An 18,526-nucleotide genomic window follows, 5' to 3' on the forward strand; every position below is an offset into this window, starting at 1 on the left:
TGCCAATGCTATGCAAACCCAAAAGGAGGGTCCCCAGCTGGAGGAGAAGAAGAACAGGGACAGGGGATGTGGACAGTACCTTGAACTCATAGGATTCCTCAATGATGACTTCAAGCTTGGTGTGCTCCCCCAGGACTGGGCGCCCCATCTCCGCGATTCGACGCTCTTTCTCCTCCTTGCTGGTCAGTGGCTGCTTTTCTTCGTTCTCCTCTGCAAAGCAAAGAGCCCGTCGGTGAGCCAGGCCCGGCTGGTCACTCTCTGGAGCTGGCTTCCCGTCAGAGGGGGAGGTCAGAAAGCCTCCAGGTAGGAGCGTGAGCAACAGAGCAGCTGAGAAGGAGGTCATGGAGCAATAGACAAGGTAGTTTTGCTGGGAAATGCTAGCAAGAGGCCTGCAACTCATCCAACCTCAGAAGGAGTCCAGTTCACCCTCAGGGCTGGGGAATAGCTTATCGCCTCGTACCTGCTGCCTCTCCCACAGGGATGCTGGGAGGGGACAGATCATCACTAAAGCTGCACCATTTCCCAGCTCTCCAGGTCTGCACTGGGGCATGGTCAGGACATTTCCATCAACCTGTTGCAACCAGAGAGAGCTGCCAGCAGCCCCAGGGCTGAGACGGGTATGAAATCTTGGCTCTGCCTCCTTCTGAGCAGGGCTTTACCTTGGGGAGGGGGCTGGCAGCCGGACAGCATGAAACTCCTGCTGTGATGGTGGGGCTGGAGGAAATAGTGCTGGGCCATACAGGTGCAAGGAGCCATCCACAGGGCATGGCCTGGCCCCAAACCCTGAGAGAGGAGGCAGCGGAGGGACTACAAGAGCAATGGAGCAGGTCTGCACCTCCACTGGCATCCGTGCAACCTTTGGGGCATGGGGACCCCAGGCAGCATGGCTTTTGTCACTGTCCCTGCACAGACCCCCACTGAGCTCCCTTCCAGTCCAACCCAGGGATGAGAAGGATATCAGGGCTAAAAAGGGCTGGATTCACTGGAGACAGGAGTTAAACTGTCAGTAGGCAAACACCCCAGTCAGTCAGTGTTAGACCGCCACGGCCCTCGGGCATCACGCTGCGGGTACCTTTGATGGTGACCACGGTGCAAGGAAGAGGATGATCTCTAGCCTGGATCTTCCTGAAGACAGGTTTGCCTATCAAAGCGATCAGCAGGAGATCAGCAGGAGGGACTGTACGCCCTGTGCAAACTGCCACTGTGCGGTTAGTAAACTCTACACCTACTTCACACGGGGTTAGTGTTGCTCCCTTGCCAGCTGCCCCTCGTCTGCACAGGCAGCACCACACTGTGGGAAAGCCCTTCTCCTCCTGCTGGTCAAAGGGACTGGCCTCACGGCCAGAGCCTCGTTAGTCTGAATTATTGTTTCTAGGGCTCTTGAGGGGCTGCTTTGCAACATGTGGGACCCAGGACCTTCTCCCCTTGCAGTGCCTGGCCTAATGAGGGATGCTCGGCTGGCTAATGATGGATGAGCAAACCCTGCTGCCAGGTCTCACTGGTGGGAAGGACAGGAGCTGCGTGCCTGAAGCAGCTATGGGGTCCCACACCTTCTGCAGTGCTCAGGCATCCTGGCTGCTGCCTGGGGAGTGAGGACAGGCTCCCTGTGCTGTGCAGAGCCCTGTGCACACCTCCTGTGCGGGCAGCAGGGAGGGAAAGGCTGGACCAAGTGGAGAAGCCCCTCCTCCTCCAAGAGATGGAGGGGAGCTGCCTGTCGCTTCAGGGGTGATGGCTCACCCTTCGTGAGGTAGAGGTTAGGTGTGTGCAGCAGGCAGAGCACTCTGTGAGAGGTCACGGTGTTAGCATGACCGGCCGGGGCAGTGGGGCTGCAGCACGGCGCCTTCTTACCCTTCCAGAGTTTCCCTCCAGGATAGAACAAAAGCAAAGAGGAAACCAAGAGGAAAGAGCAGGGTGAGCACATGGCCATTAAGAGGAAGGGGGGGGGGGGGGGGGGGGGGGGGGGGGGGGGGGGGGGGGGGGGGGGGGGGCGGCAGAGGGAGAGCAGAAATTCATACCTGTGATGGTGAAGCCACCTAGATGAAACCAAAAATATGAGAGAGAGAGAGAGAGAGAAACAGAGAGAAACAGAGAGGATTAGCATCGGCACAGCAACATGGACACCCTGCAGCCAGCAGGGATGTGGTGGTCCTTCCCTGCCCCATGGCTGGGGACTGTGGACATGGGGGGGCTGCTCCCCAACACGCACCCCAGGGATAGTGTGAGGACACCTGAGCACAGGCTTTTCAACCCACATCTGCAAGCTGCCACCCCCCAGTTTCTAATATATGCTGCGGAGTGGATAAAACCAGTGCGAGTCTGCCCTGGGGCTAGGGGTGCTTTGAGGAACGAGGGTGGCTTTGCTTCCCTCCCCAGCCACCCTATCCTGGGGATGGCCAGCAAGGAAATTCAGAGGCTGGGTGAGCTCTAAATCTCCCCAAGACTGGAGGCAAAGTTTGCACTATTCCTTCAAAAAGGATTGGCCAAATTTCCTGTCCAGCCACAAGCATCCCTAAGTTGCCAGGCAATCCTGTTTCTGCCATGCCAGTGTAAGAGGCGATGGGTTAATTTGCACAGCTCAGGTTTGTAACTCGGGGTGTCAGTGGGTTTACTATGGCTGTAACAATGCCACCTCCAAAAAATGCTCCTTGCCACAGCTCGTTAACGTTAGTGACTTTGGGGCTCTACTCCGAGGAAAGATGTGGCATTAGATACCTGAGCTTACTTAAATAGTGCTGACCAGCCTAAAAGAGAATGTCGTGAGCAAAGAAAAATGTCAAACAAAATCAATTGTCTTCCGAAAATATGCAGACAAACTGGAAAAATGGAAAAGAAAAATGAATGCGCGCTTACCAAGCTCATTCAACAACAGGGCTGTGAAGGAGACAGACAGAGACAAACACAGAAGAAGAAAAGTAAATGAATAATGAAATCAAAAGGGATATCCACAGAAAGACTCCAGATCCCAGGGCACAGATTTCAGATCTGTAAAGCTGCGGTACACCATTAGTGTTGAGAGAAAGGCACTAAAAATAAAGGAACAGAAACATTTCATGGGATTGTGGATTTAAAATAAAAACTATTGCAAATATGGGATGGATATGGGTTTAAAAGGCACACTCCAAAAATTCACTTTTCCCCTTTGAATTGTATGTGCAAGATCTTCCATTGGTCTCGGAGGCAGTTCTGCCCTGGGGGAGGCCACAAGAAGTCCATGTGCAGCGGCTACTGGCTTTGACCGCCTCCAGCTGCCTAATGGGGAGCAATAGTTCCAGCAGGTAGCTGCGTTTCTGGTGTATACAACTAGAGAAGAAAAGTCTGTGGCAAGGCTTGGCTCAAGGATCTTGTCGCTCAGCATTTTAGGTCTCCAAAACAAAAGAAAAAGCCTATCCCTTAGTGCACTGGTGGGTCTCTGGCCCCTGAGGTGCAGACTCCACCATGGCTACATGGCCCTAGGGTAACATTTCAGAGATGCTTTCATCTCCAGGGTGCTGAGCATAGAGCTTGGCCCGCCTCGCTGCCTCTTGTACAAAACCAAGCACAAAAACCAAGTTAAAAAAAAATCATTGCATGGCCAAAGCAGCAAATAGCATCCTTTAAAATCTTGACTTGCCTTCCAGCTAGTGAGTTTGCAAAGCTGAGCTTCCCTCAGGTTTCCTCAGTTATCTTTGTGACCAGGAAGATGAGGAACTTTCTTTCCTTTTCCTTTTATTTTTAATTAAAAATTTCAGCTGAGATCTTGTGAATTGGTACCACGATTCTCAAACCTGGGGCCTGGAAAGCATGTTTGCTCTTGCTGGACTCACAAGGCTGAGCTCATGCTGGTCACTGTGAAGCTGGGCAAAGCTGGAGCCGCCGAGTTGAGTTGTCTGTGTGTCACTATACTGACAACACTGGCTATGCTCCATAGATGCCACCGGCACCATTTAATGATACAAATCCCACCTGCAGAGCTTGGGCCATGCCAGTGTGTCTGATTTTTTAGCCCTGCTTCTGCTAGCTGGTCACATAAACCAGCAGGAAATCTGATGGAGGGAACGATGCAGCTGACCTAGATGGCACCTGCACTGAAGGGGAACGTGGCATCGCTGACGGATGTGTTTTTAGCCTGAAATACAGCAGCATGTCCCCACTCAGCATGGGGACCACTGGGGGCCCTCTCTGTCCTGAACAAATAATATATTACAATCCCATGCCTGCTGAAGGGAGAGCTTATGTCCCAGAAATTAGAAAGCAGCTCCAAGGAAGACAGACCAAATGCTGCTACCAATTTTTTACAAAGGCTTTAATAAGGGTCTGTTGTAGGGCAACTAATTATCTTAAGTAACTCTAAAACTACTTCTTGCTCAACCACCAATAGTGCACAGAATTAGCTGTTGCCATTAAATTTCACTTAATTTCCTAGCAGAAAAAATGCATAGAAAAATAAGTGAACTCTGTCTTTTTGGGAAGGTTTGCAGTTGATTTAGAAATGTGATGAAAGAGGAAAATGTTTTTATTATTCCTATGAGAAGCTATTATCCAGTGCAGAGCCACGAAACTTTATTTGAGTATAACCTGATTTCTCCTAGACTGATTGCATCTTATGGTATTACATGCTTGTGCCATGACTCTCAGCTATTTTCAGATCCTAGTGCCAGTATAAAAAGGCTAAAATTACTGCTCTGGCCATGCATTTTATTTCAAGTGAAGGCTATTTTATCTTCCGATAAAAATGATGCAGCGTCACCTTTTTACTTCTCAAGACTGAATTTTCTACTTGATTAAATGAAGGTGTAGCTGCGACGTGGCAGGGCAGTGCTCTCAAAATGTCTCTGAGGGCTGGTGATGCTCATAGTCCCCTGCCCGGGTGCTCTGGGGCCATCCCGGGAGCATGTCTTGCTCCTGGGGGGCCCTTGTGAGTGAGACAGAGTCCTCCCGAAATGAAAGAGGAAAGAAAACAGAGCAAAAAGGTGCAGTGGCCAAGCTTCGAAGGAGGGAGGGCAAAATGGCCAGGAGCCAAAGTGCGAGGAGAAAGGAGTGTGAGAGTAGGGAGACACAGAGAAAGCGGACGGCAGCGTCTCGAGAGCTGGTCTGGTTTTACTCTCACACCTTTCACTCCTCGTCGTAGCCACACCGGGTCCCCAAGCACAAGGAAGAAACTGCACTCTTTCTCATACTCCTCACGGTCAAGTACTCTAAGGGTAATGAATTTCCTGTAGGAACACAAGACAAAGGCAAACACATGATTGGCATCACACACGCATGCAGTTCACATCCGCCTGGGTGCTGTGGTGCCAGAGATGGTTGGGTGAGGGGAAGTGGCTGCACATCCCCCCTGGGGCGTATGGTGAAGGGCAGGAGCATCCCCACCACCCGGCCTGGGTCGGACCTTGGTGGGCTGGGGAAAGGCTGAGTTCAGGGGGGATGGGAAGTGTCCTCGCTCCTGCCCTTTTCCATAGGCGTTGGGGATGCGAGCTCGGTGTTGCAGGTGCCAGGCATGAGTGAGCCAGACAGGGACACACAGGCTGGGATCAGCCCCGGAGCACGTCCCCCACCTTTCTTCTCACTCATCTCCACCAGCCGGGGCTCCCCGATCTCTAGGTAGAAGGTCTTGTTTTTCTCATACTCCTCATCATCTATCACCTTGATTGATATCGTTTTGCTGGAACAGAGAAGAAGAAATAGAGATTGAAGAGTAAGGGGGGGAAAGGGAGGAGGGGAGACAGGGAGAGGAGGAGGAGGGTGGAAATGGCAGGAGAAGGGGGCTGCGGACAGAAAACAGTGGGTTTGGTAGCACAGGCTGGAGGGGCAGCACAGCCAAAAGCAAAGGGCAGGAGCCGATGGGCTGAGCTTGCCTCAGGATGAGCATGGACCACCAGGTCAGAGCACCAGCAGCTTGCAGGGGTGCCATCCTCCCTGGCAAGGCCAGAGACCATGGCTGGATATGATGCAACCTGGACCAGCCTCCCCCAGAGGTGCCTTGACCCGGGGACAGCAAGACACGTCCCTTTCCAAAAAAACAGGGTACAGAACAGCCCTTTGACAGCTTCCACACACCGCATGGGCTCCTGGGGGAACAAGCACTGGGAAACAGCACAGACCAAGCCCCTGAAAGCATGATGCACTGCTTAAACCAGCCCCTGTGCACGGAAGAGGCTCTGTCTCGCCAGGCACAGCAGATCCATGCAGAACATCATGATTAGCTGCTCAGTTTGGGCTTTGAAGGCTCCAATTTACAAGCTTGAAAGGGATGCTGGAGTTAAGACTTTCTCTGTGGAGGGAACAGAAGGGAAAGATAGTCTTTCTGGTTAGGGCAGGGTGAAGGAAAGCTTCACTGACTGTGAGGTTTGACTTTTTTATTTTCCTTTGCAAGCAGCACATCATTCCTCAAGCCCTGAAGGTCTGGTTCTCTCTTGTTCGAGAGCTGTGCAGCAAGTCTCTCTTCTCACATGGCCCGGGGTTGCTGAATTTGCCCCTGCGGCAATCAGCAGGGCAGGTCCAAAGGCAGAGCCCCTGCTCAGAGTACTGCCACAAAGCACACACCATGAAGGGCGAAAGCCTCACAGGACGCTGTGGCCACCAGCAGAGAGATTTGCTCCTTGGGGCAACCAATAGAGTGAAAATTGAGTGAATGATTTACTTTACCAGGGGAAAAAATTAGCACGGAAGAAGTTTTCCAGCTCTTTTCAGGGACTCACCTAACTAGCCCAGAAACATCCAACTGAAAGCTGCTCACCAGAAGGTGACCAAACCCCTGGGGTACAACGGGCTAGTGCATGGGGGGGACTACTGTGGTCTTTCCTACAGTGCAAAGCCCTTGCAAAGACAAGACGGGGGGCAGAAATCCAGCAGCCCCTGCTCCTGCCTGGAGTGTCCTGCTCACTGTCATGCGCACGTGGCGTTGCTGCCGGGACGAGACCTCCTCCTGGCTCTGACCTCGTCCCAGACAAGAAATAAGAAGGCAATAACAACAAGAAATAAAAGGCAATGCAGTGACTGTCTGCAGCCCTCTGCTTGCTGCCGACCTCTTGGCTGGGTTTGCTTTTTTCCCATGCTTGACGGCACTGCCCCCCTATGAATGCTCTTGCTTAAACAAGCTTCCCAGTTGCTCTCCCCCTGCCCAAGCCTGTCTGTCCCATCATTCAAAGAAACACCTCTTGTCCCATCCCCAGCTCCTCTGCGCTTTCCACGGGCAGCCAGTACAAGTCAGAGCAGCCCCAAGGCTGCTCTAATATATGATCAAGGAGGATCTGCTGTTCCTGGCAGGTCTTACCACTGAAAACCCATAAACATGGAAGAAAGCCACGCTCTAGGGGAGTGAAATTCAGGCCACGCTGCTGTAATTTCTGGCTTTCTCCCCTCCTTGCACGTCTGTACTGCCACCCAGAGCCCCTCTGTCAAGCTGACAGAGCCAGGACAGCTTGCTAAGGCTCACAGAGCAATGTGGGCTGCAGTGCTGAGCACAGCAGCTGAGGTGTCTGCCCCTTGGTTTCCCTAGCTGGACACAGTGGGATGAAGTATGCTGAGACTCAAAGTCCTGACAGCGCAAGTATGTGCTGAAATTTGCATTTAAAATTTCTCCGGTGGCTCAGGGACTCTTTCAGCACAAGATGTGATAGCGCTTGTGTAAACAGAAAACAAAAAGGACACTGTATAGAACCCTGAAACCCCTACTGCTGAGTCACTGCAGGGCCAGAAACCTGGAGTCCCAAATGCATGAGACAGAGGGAAAAAACAGCAGATTAAAACAGAAGATTAAAGCAGCCTCTAAACCATTACACATTTTCTTCACCTTGTGTGAATCTGGGGTCAATCTAGATGGTGTTTCCAAGCTGTCCCTCAAATCCTCACAGAGGTCTAGAATCAGCTTTGATTTGGGGACGAAAGTGGTGCTTCTGCCATAATCTAACGTCTCCAGGAGCTGGGTATTTAAGCCAAACACTCAAGATCCCATGAGTCTGCAACACCACAACCCTTGAAAAAGCTGGAATATTTTTTTCCTGCCTTGTCCCTCGGTCACACTGCAGGTGGGAAAGAGCAATTTCTGGAGCATCTCTCCAACAGATTTGGGTGCATGGGGCTAGAGGTCCCTCTGCCAAGCCAGGCTGTGTGTTGGCCTAAATCACCAGGCTTGGCACACCTCCTGCCTTCCTCCCTGCCCGCTGCAGGGAGCCCCAGTGACACCATGGGGCAAGTTTGCAGCAAACCACTGCTGCTGCTGGGGTTTTCCTTCCATTGGTGTTGAGTTCATTTCACCTGAGCTAAAGAGCCCTGCTCTGGCATGAAGGCTGAGGGCATCCATGGCGCATCCAACTGTCTGCACTTCTGTACCAGAAATTGCTCTTCCCTGAGTCTGTAGCCAAGGCAATTGCTGAGGGAATGAGTTTCATCTCATTTCCATGTACCAGAAATCAAAGAATAAAACAAATCTTGCAGAATTGCAGCTCCAGCTCTTCTCCTCTTGCTGACACCCAGCAGCAACAAGAGAAGGATGGTATCTTTGTGAACACAGCATACAAATCTCTGCCCTTGCTCCAAGCCCAATGCTCTTCATCAGGATTTAGTTTTTGTTTCAAACCATGCTATTTCATTCGAGCTGTAAAGGTCTTTTAACAGAGCATTCCAACACAACGCTTAGTTACAATAGCCCATGGAAAAGTCCTCTTGGCTGGTGATGCTCTAAGGATGGCGCACCAAGGGAAGAACTGCTATACTCGATCGGACTCAATGGCCATCCAGCACAGCATCTTCTTCTGACAACTGCCAAGAGCACCTTGGAGTAGGAGGATATAAGAGCAGGATGGGCATATAGACAGTATTGCCAACTGATGCTCTCCCAGCCCCCAGATATTTGTGTCTCAGGGGTTTCCTAGCCAGACCAGGTTTCTATGTATTTAGCTATGCTCTGCAGATTTCTCCCATTTCCCTTTGAGACTGGGTAAGTTTTTGGCATTTGTGGTGTCCCAAGTGCCAGGGAGAGCAATGTGGTTGCTAATGCCAGCTCAGTGTCATGGACAGCAAACAGCTGCTCTTAGGAGGGGATGTGTACTTGGCACAAGCATGCCAACCCACCTGCATTTTCTGGGCACATCTCTGGAAAGCGCAAGAGAGAGCACCCAGATGCCTGCCTGCAAGTGACCCTGGCAGGGACACAGCACTAGCAGGACAGCGCTGAATGTCCCCTGTCAATGGGCAAGCAAACTGGCTTTGTACAATGGCAAAGGCAGGGCAAAAAGAGAGCTAATGCTTAGAGAAAAATGCTAGCTGGGGAAGGCACCCTGTGAGCAATCTCATGCATGTGCAGGGACAGGTACATACATAACTAGCTAGCACAGTCCAGCACAGGGTGACAGGAGCAGAACAGAGACCAACAGGGGAATATTTCTCTACAAGTATTTTTTTGACCAAGGCCACATGAGAAGATGGGCGCAGCACTGGGCAGAGGTGTAAGGAGCTGGGACTCCCAGCTCTCCTATCTCCACTAGCCTTTTCTCTCTTGTGGGATCAGATGGCACCAGGAATGACTGGTGACAGCCTACATGGACCTTTGCATTTATTTTGAACCTGAATATCTGCACAGTCACGGTGCACCAGTGGAAATCCTCAATATATTCACAAAAATCCTGCCATTCCCAATCTACACTGTACTGCTTAGTTACATGAATTGGCAGAAACCCCTCTCATGACTCGGACAAGTGACCAGCACTGCAAGGACCAAGGGAGCTTGCTGTTACCAGGGCATCAGCAATCAGCTCCAGAGAGATCCAGGCAGGACATGCTGGGGGACAGGGGACATCCTCCAGGGCATTTCTTCTTGACAGGGCCAGATCTCCAGGAGCAGAGATGCTGCTCAGATTCAGCATGGCGAAAGGTGGTTTTCATTGCTGCAAAACGCATCTCTTACCTCTCTTTCAGAACTGTAGTGATGCCTTTTTAACACTGCTTTCTTTTCTTTTTTTTTTTTTTTAGTGAGAGAATGAGGCCAGCTACCTCCATCCTTGGAGATGTTCAAAGCTTGCCTGAGCAACTTGCTTTAGCTTTGATGTTGGCCCTCTGAGAAGAGGTTGGACCAGAGACCTTCTAATCCAGAGATCTTCCAATCCAGAGATCTTGCCCACCTCAACCCTGCTGTGCACCTAGATCAGAGACCGTGCAGCTAAGAAAGCATCACTGTGCCCAGATCACCTATGAGCTGGAGCTGGAATAGCTAAGAAGTACTGCACGTAGCCAGTAATGGTGTCTCCAGTGGGCCAGGAAAATTATAATCTCTAAACACACAACCAACTAACCACTATAGCAGTCAGTAACTGGTTTGCCCATGAGAACATAGCATGCTGTCACTGCCTGGACAGACAGACACTTAGTCCTGAGTCAATAGAGGGAACAATGCGCTTATGCAGCTTGTCCCCCATTCAGCTTCCACTGATCACCCAGGAGAACTACATGAATAGGTTGGAGGACTTTCAACTGCAGATTCATAGTTATAACATCCAGGGTAGGCAGTTGGGAGCGGAGTCCTGTTGCCTAAGCCTGGTGCTGCCAGCCCTGACCCCCCAACAGCCAAGCACTTCCCACCCAGAGGGTCAGCGATCATGGTGAGAGAATAGCCACGAGGGATGCACATTCTGGAGGTGACATTTCAAAGCCACATCCATTGGTGCTGCCCATTCCAGCATGCGTTCTTAAACTCCCACAGAAAGCTGCCACATTGATTTCTCATACATCTGCTTGTCAGCCAGTCACTTAATTAGCTGAAGTTAAAGCTTTCCATGAGAGATGGGCATGTGGCTTGGGAGACTCCCTGCCTTGCAGAGCTTGTGTCAGCGCTGGGCACTGGGCAGTGCCTGTGCAGAGGGGCAAGTGGGCTGCTGTAGGGGACCAGGTACCGTGGGGGAGAAAGCTCCCAAATCATCATCAGGGCTGGGCACCATCAAAGCCAGTGGCCAGGGCCATGCAAACTGTCTGTGGCCACAGCAAGGAGCCTGAATCAGACCCCAGGGCACGGCTGGAGCCAACCACCAAGACCAAGACAGCTCATTCTCTCCCCATCCCTGCCTTCACCATGCTTTGCTCTCCATGTCCGTGGCTGTCCTTATCTGCTCGGTGAGCCTCCCCGGAGGCTGCAGGGGCTCAAGGCCCTGTCCGTGCTGTTATAGATGCAAAGAGACCTAGCTGCTCCCGTGTCTCTCTCTGCAACACACAACTCTTCTGACTGGGGCACTAGGGAGTGCTTTTATGCACTTAGCAGCTTCATTGCTCAAATTTCTGACAGCTACTCGAGGAGGAAAGTTGTCTTGTTGCTGGAAGGAAAAGGAGCAGATCAGGCTTTTCTTCCACCAGTTGACAACAAAATTGCACCTGATGGTGAGGAGGTGACAGCCTCGCATGCAGAGAGACACCCAGGTCTGTGGTGGAGGCGTTTGTCCCAGCCACAGGGGACGTGTGCCTGGTGGGGGACACATGAGAGGGCAATGCGATGCCTGCTCAGCCAGCGCAGGGACGCACCTTCCTGAGGGACAGAAGACATGCAGACATGGGCCAGATTATGCGAATGACCTTGCGTGACACATGATCTTAGCTGTTACCCAGTGGTCTCTGACAGAGGAGAGGGTTCATTAGGGTTTCTGTCCCTGCTGATGGGATTCCATCTTTGTAAGACGTCCCATGAGTCACCCCTGCAGGGCCCTTTGCCGAACCAAACCTTGCTGACATGAAATGTCTGTACTTAATGAAAATTGTGCCTGCAGCGTGCTCCAAACATGACATGGAGGGCAAAGGAAAACCTGCCTGAAGCTAAGCCTGATGCGTGCTTTGGGAGGTGTGGATGTGAGCTGATCTGATGTGGCAGCTTGGTTTGCTGGTCCAGCAGCCCAGGTCTGCATGAGGCTGCACAGTCCAATGCCTACCAAAACCATGCTTGAGCACACCAGCCTGGGCACTGCAAACAAAGGGAGGCAGAACCGGTCCCTCTATCCTCCCCCCACCTCTGGAGCGCAAATTAATCTGGCGGCTCTTATTTTCTTGGTTGCCCTCCACCTCTTTCTCCAAGGCTTGCTGAATCAATCTTTGCAAGACCACAGGGCTGTGTTGTCATTTCCATGGCTGCATAAACCTACCGCTTCCCTGGCCTCAGGATGCACTGAGTTTAAATGACAATATACGTCTCAAATACATAATGCTGGCCTGCTCCAGAGCATTACTAACAGGAAAATCCTGGAAAAGGATCCAGCCTGCTCTTCCTTGGCCTTGCAGAGATACAAGATGTGAGAGGTGGTTTGCAGAGACAGGAGGACTGAGAGCTGTTGCTGCTCGAATAGCTGGGAGATGACAGGCACAGCTGATGCTCAGTGTGTCAGAAAACACTTTTCAGGCGTGACAATTGCCAGGTAAGATGATTTCACATGCTAGACTCAATGCTGCCTGACTCTCCTCTTAGGAAGACATATTGGGCAGGATTTGTCAGACCAGAAATGCTTTTCTGGGGAATCCTGGATGTTTGCTCTGATCTGACTGTGAATTTTGCACTCTGGCTAATGCACTTGTTCATTCATCTGCCAATGTCACATCTTGCAAGGGGCCAGCTAGGCAAAGATGCATGGCACTCTCTTGATCTGCCCCAAAACAGGGCCTGAGCCCTTGCTTGTGCTTAAATGTTTCGCTGTCCCAGGACAGCTGAAGGTGTGGCCTCCCCCTTCCCGTGGCTCTGGATGCAGTAACACCAGGACAAAACAGTGCTTTACTGTTCTTTCCCAATCCCACTGCGATGCACATCTAGTGATGGTGATTCACAGTCCTTAAAGCTCCCAGAGTGCCTGCTGGTGGCAGGATCAGTGGGGAATCAAATAGGAGAGACTCCATCTAGATCAGTATCTGGATCTCCAAGGACAGCATGCACAAACAGTGCAATACAAGTGACAATGACTAGGAGGGAAAACACATTTGATGTGAATTTGATCACCCCCCCCCATCAGCAATTGCTTAAGGCGCCTGGGAAAGCTGACAGAGCAGAAATAACTTCTCCCCTGTCTTTGCACAACCCTGCTCATGCCAGCTAAAAACTGCCATTAGTCCCTAAAAATTCAGCCTGTGCTGCAAGCAAAGGATTGACTGCCCAGGGCTCAACCCAGCCCAACATCCTTGCTCAGTATAAAACCCTGCAAATCCCATTTCTAAGCCTGCAGGGTTCAAAGCCAAAATCTGGCATTTCCCCCCATTCTGCCTTTCCGGGATTTTCTCTGTGTGCCTGGCTGGTCAGTCAGGTCTGTGGGTAATGCAGGCAGGTAATGAAGGGGACAGAAACTCGGCTCCAATGTTTCATCATGCTCTATTGGCAAGATTTGCCCTGGTTCACAGGGAGTGGGGTGATGGGGGTGGTGTGTTGCAGGGAAGAGACGGTCAAGGCTGGATTTGAAATCCCCACTGGAAAACTTGAAGTGGAAAACAAGCATGGTGAGAAATAAAGTTGTGAAGGGGTTTGGGTGGGAGAGGACCTCTGGGTCAAACCCTTATCCCTCTCCCTGATTGTCCTCGTACACGTTTTCCCCAAGGAAAGCAACTGGAAACTCATACAAGTGCTTCTTGCTTCTCTACGCACCCAAATACACATACAGCTTTTCTTTACAGCCAGGTCCTCCCTTACGACAATAATTGCTCTAACCTTTCAAATAAATACGAGTTGCTTTTCCCTGTGTGGACCTGGCATAGTTGCCATGACAATGCTCCTCAAACACGAGACATCGCCCTTCTTGAAATGGCTTTGGCACTCCCCAAAATGAATTTCAACGAGCAACTGCCAGCACAGAGGACATTTCTGTAGCCCTATAAATCATTTAGCAAACTTTGCTGAGTTAAAGCTGACTGAACAAAACAGTGGGGACCATGCGAAATAATAGGTCCATGTCTAACAGCATGGCTTCAGCATCAGGAATTGGGATTCAAGGAAGCCCAAAATACATTTGCTGTGCATCAGCTGCTCCAGCGCTGCCACTGCAGCAAGATTTTGTATCCATCATAGCAGTGCTTTCCTCCCAGGGAAGGCACATTTCAAATCCTGCTTGCCTGGGTTTCAGGGCAAGGGCGAATTTCCCTTGTTGTTTGGGAAGACACTGGACAAAGGGTCTCAGTTGTGCCCTGCCACTCTGCCAGGGCTGCTGATAGGTAGCTCTGGTGCTGGAAAAGCAGCTGTAAGTGGAAAAAGGAGAGGATGAGGGGATGCTCAGTGACAGCAGAGGGCATGCCACAGAAATTCAAAGGGCAAGCATCAATATCAAATGTGCAGGCTCCTTTTCAGGAGCAGTATCCAGGTTCATTTTAACTACATGCTCAGTCAGGGATGCATCTGACTCCTGTTATTTGCTGGCTGGCCCCAAAGATCAGCCCCCTCTTTTCAAGACACTCCCCTAAAACTCTTGGATTCGTGACCCAAATGCAGGATCAAGGCCTCCTGATGGTGTTGTAGAAATAAGCACTTCACCATCACTACGTTTGTCATCCTTTGCCTAGCGATGCAAGTGACTGACTTCAAGACTCGGAAGGTACCAGTGACTGAACCATTTTGTGCTGTGCTACTCACACTGGCATGCTATGCTGCTCTCAACAGTTTCTGTGTCAACTTAGCAAAACACGTGTGCATGCACTCACACATGCACACAAGTTGCAGTCAAACTGCTGAACAAAATGACATCTGCCTCGACACGCGGTGTGTGCATGTGTGCAGATATGATCTGTATTTGCAAGTGCAGCACACAGCAAACATCCTACCTGCTCTCCCTGCGGAGGCCCTGCTGATGCTAATGGACTCCTAAGCTACGGAAAAGCCTTTTGATCTTTTATGAGCTTGTCACCAAGTGTCACACTGAACGGTTATTAGAAGAAGTTGTAAGTAATCTCCTGTCAAGGGAGGTTCAAGTGCAATGCTCACATTTTAGCAATTTAAATGACTGGCTGCAGAGTTCACTCCTGGTCCAGACTCCCTTTGGCAAGTCACCTGTGCTGGACCAGTACCAGGGGTTACCTGACTGTATAAAAGACATGAAGCCTCTGGTTACCAGCATATGAAATGCTGTCATTATACAGGCTTGAAGCATCAGGGATGCTCATTTCTGAAGACTATAACCCAAGCCGTGAGGTACACCCCAGTGCCATGCAATGCTGTCGTTATGCCACAAGGCAAGCCCTGCTGGGGAGGCAATGCAGAGTTACCCAGGGATAAGGCCAGCAAACTCAGAACAGGTCCCGTAAAGTACTCCCCAGCCACCCCCAGAGAGAGGCTGCTTCTATAGCAATGCTACCTTAAACAGTGACAATGTTTGGAGCATTAAGTCAACAAATGACCCCAAAATCTCAGCTCTAAGTTCTGCACTAAAGGTGCTGCTTGGTGTTTTCACACTGCCGTTTCCATCCTTTGGGGGTGGCTCTGGCCAAGAAAGAGCATGTGCTGGGGTGGAATGCCAGCAGCGGGGTTCCTCTCTGCCCTGAGCCCAGCAAGACATTACAGGGAGGGAACAAACTTGGCCCCAGGGCTTGGCTCCGAACATGGCAGAGCAATGGGGAAAGCTGGTCTGCCTCTGAAATTTGTGTCCCTGGACACCACTTGTTTTCAGAAAGAGGGAGTAAGTGCAGGAGCTGACTTTTTACCTCCCCTGGCTGGAAACACAGCCAAGCCTTCAGACAGTTCGGGAGTTGTTTTCATTTTATTTTTTTCTTTCCCCCTTCCTTTCCCCTTGCCTCTCCAGAGGGCAGAGGAAAAAAGCATGTCAGCTGAGAGCTGAGATGGGATTTTTTCCCTGCCTTTTCAAACACCTCCAGGTCTTTAGTAGCTGCCAGCAATTAATGCCCATCCCCTCGCAGGGACCTGTCTGAAACTGCACCGAGAAGACCAGAGGACCCTAGTGTCCTCAGGCTGCTGTGTCCTGGCAGAGGCAGGCGCTAGAAGATATGCAGGGCTGTGGTACCTGGGTGGAGGGTGTTGCCGCAGCAAGGAGCTATTCCCCATCCCTGCCAAAGGGTTTTGCCACTCTGGTGGCTGCAGCATCCCGACAAAGGCCACTCCAGTGGGGTTTCCCTGCTGCTGGACACACTCGAGGTTGGGAGCACGTGGGCAATTTCAAGAGCCACCGTTCACACTGTGTGACTGACACGCCGTCTGTTTACTGCCAAATAAATTAAACTGTGAAATACGGCCCTCTCATCTGAAACTCTGTGTATAAAAACCCTTTGAAAGATACACCAGGTCTCCTGAAATCCCCAGTGATATATGGGGTTAAAGTCTGCGGTGGGAGCACAAAAGCAAACACATATTTGCTAAGGATCCCTCCCAGGGCTGAGATAGGCAGGAAACCAACCCTACGAGGAGGATGAAAAAATTCTGCTTCTGTCTCCAGTTACCAAGGAGATTGTTTAAACAAAGCTAAAATAAGAGGAACTGAGTGGCTGAGGGAAATGAGAGTGTGGAAGAGCACAAGTGCTTTGTGATGGCTTGCTGCCTTACAAGCTGGGCAGGGTCCCTGCGATGGGCTCAGCCTTGGCCAGCAGCTCTTCCCCTCTTCCTGGAAGAAAAAGTCCACATTTCAGTTTACATGCACCTGGGTGAAAATGGCAAGGAGCATTTAAAAATGGCAATACAGAAAAGTCCTTGCCCACAGAGGCCTCAGCCATGTGTCAGCCCCATTTATGGCAATTGTGGCAGCAGGATGCAGCATTTGGTGCTCTCAGCCTAGACCTGTCTTTGCGTGTTCAGGCCATCAGAGGAGACCTCCCTGTGGGAGCAAACTAAATCCAGCTATATGTGGGGCTAAAAATCACTCCCCTTTGTGGCCAGCTCAGCAGCTCCAGTGCCCGTCTATAAGCTCGGAGGACTGGTGGATATATAGAATGCTGGATGGAAAATCCAACTGCAGAACTTCATGGACACACACATGCTGGATTTGCTCCTGTGACAGTCAAAGGTCAGAAGCCAAAGACCACCAGATTGTTTGCAAAGACAGGGGTCTCTCAAGCCCCACAGGTTGCACACCCCACATCAGGGGCTGCACAGGGGCTGCCCCAGGTCCAGCTGCGTGTTGCTGTTATGCTGGAGACTGCAGAAGTTACGTGGAAGCATCGATTCCCACACAAACCCCAGCGCCCGGGAGCTGGTTTCCATCCCTCTGCAATCCTTAGTTAAGACAACAACAGGGAAAAGTTCCCAGATGCCGTTTCTCCAGCTGATCCTCATATCTTACACATGCTCATCTGGATGCCTGATGCCCTCAGGGCTTTGAGTTAAAGGCAGAGCATGTCAAAGTGCCTGTCGTTAAACTTGCCCATGACTTTCCGCTGTTTTAGAGTCTGTTTCAGCTGCTTGATACTTTGCCAGACTTTAGCCATTCAGACTGAAACTTTCCATGTGGAGTGGCCACTGCTGAGAGAGTTATGAAAAGCCCCACCATCTTAGTCACTGAAGACCCAGCTTCGGGAAAAAAAATATACTGCTTTGCCCATGCAAACATTTTTTTCCCAAACACCATATTGAGTAATTCTCTCTTCCTTATGCTTTGCTGCAGAGGATGAAACTTAGCAGAAGGATCTCTCCAGTGCTTAGGATGTGCCAATCCCATAAAAATTTGCTTAAATTAGACCAAGTTCTAAGACTCTAAAAACTTGCAAAATGCGTAGGCTTTCTTCGAACTGGCAGCTCAAGGTCTTGGAAGATTTCATCTGCTCTGGAAATGCTCCATCCTCTCCCAGTGCCAAACCTGCCTTTGCACAGGCTGTGCTCTCATCAGGGCTTTCCCTGTGCCTGGGAGCCGCTGGGGAGCTGGGAGCTCTGGCTGCAACAGGGAAGCTGGCTGGCCTGAGTGCCCGCGGCAGGGGCAGCTGCAGGGCCTGGGGAAATCTGACATCCATGCCTCCCCTCCTCCTTAGTGTTGGCCTCTGAGCTATCAATGTCTCCAAGCACGTGGACTCCTGCTTGCTGCAAGGATGACAGGCAGTAATTTTGGTAGCGCTCCTCATCAGCTTGTGCTAGGTAAGCAATGAAGCTTGCTGGGGCATCTACACCTGCCCCCTCGTACTCAGCCTGGGATCTGCAGGGGATGATTCTCCTTTTCCGGCTACCCTGATCCTGAGCTCAACTTAGCAAGCCAGGGCTGCTGGGGAAAGAGAGAGGCACATGGCTGGAGTTTAACTCTGGGCCAAAGTGCTTGGCTTGGTAGGACCATGCTCCAACAGACTCATTGTGTTGTCTGGCTGCAGATGGAGCGATGCTACAGAAAAAACCCGCTGCTCCTGGGAAGGGCAATTTAAAACCAGAAGACTTAGAAGCATTTAAAGCACAAAGAGGTAGAAACACAACTCAGTATTGTGCTCAGGACTTTCTCCCTAGCCTGGGCTTGGTGGGAACCACAGGGATGGTTTAGGAGCTGCTGGGTGGAAGGAGGGCAGGAGGGAGGCCAAGAGAACAACGGCTGCCCAGAGAGCCCTCCCAGTGCAAAGCCTGGGAAGGGAAGAAAGAGAGAGAGGAACAAAGCTAGCATTAATTGCCTTTGGCTCCAGAAAGCCATGCTGG

The 18,526-nt window shown here is 51.1% G+C and overlaps 1 protein-coding gene across 17 annotated transcripts in view; it reads right to left on the reverse strand.

Moving 5' to 3' along the window:
* The window catches only part of SLC8A1 (solute carrier family 8 member A1), a 121,989-nt gene that overhangs the window by 12,223 nt on the left and 91,240 nt on the right, over window positions 1–18,526 (reverse strand). The window contains exons 2-7 of one of the 17 annotated variants that reach the window (XM_050894299.1): window positions 5,535–5,641; window positions 2,851–2,871; window positions 2,016–2,033; window positions 1,849–1,863; window positions 1,073–1,141; window positions 80–210 (exon numbers count right to left, since the gene is read on the reverse strand). In XM_050894299.1, coding sequence (XP_050750256.1) covers window positions 80–210; window positions 1,073–1,141; window positions 1,849–1,863; window positions 2,016–2,033; window positions 2,851–2,871; window positions 5,535–5,641 — 361 coding nt within the window. The other 16 variants (XM_050894288.1, XM_050894284.1, XM_050894287.1 and 13 more) reach the window with 16 other exon arrangements.

This window comes from Gymnogyps californianus, chromosome 3, assembly GCF_018139145.2.
Source record: "Gymnogyps californianus isolate 813 chromosome 3, ASM1813914v2, whole genome shotgun sequence".
NCBI lineage: Eukaryota > Metazoa > Chordata > Aves > Accipitriformes > Cathartidae > Gymnogyps > Gymnogyps californianus.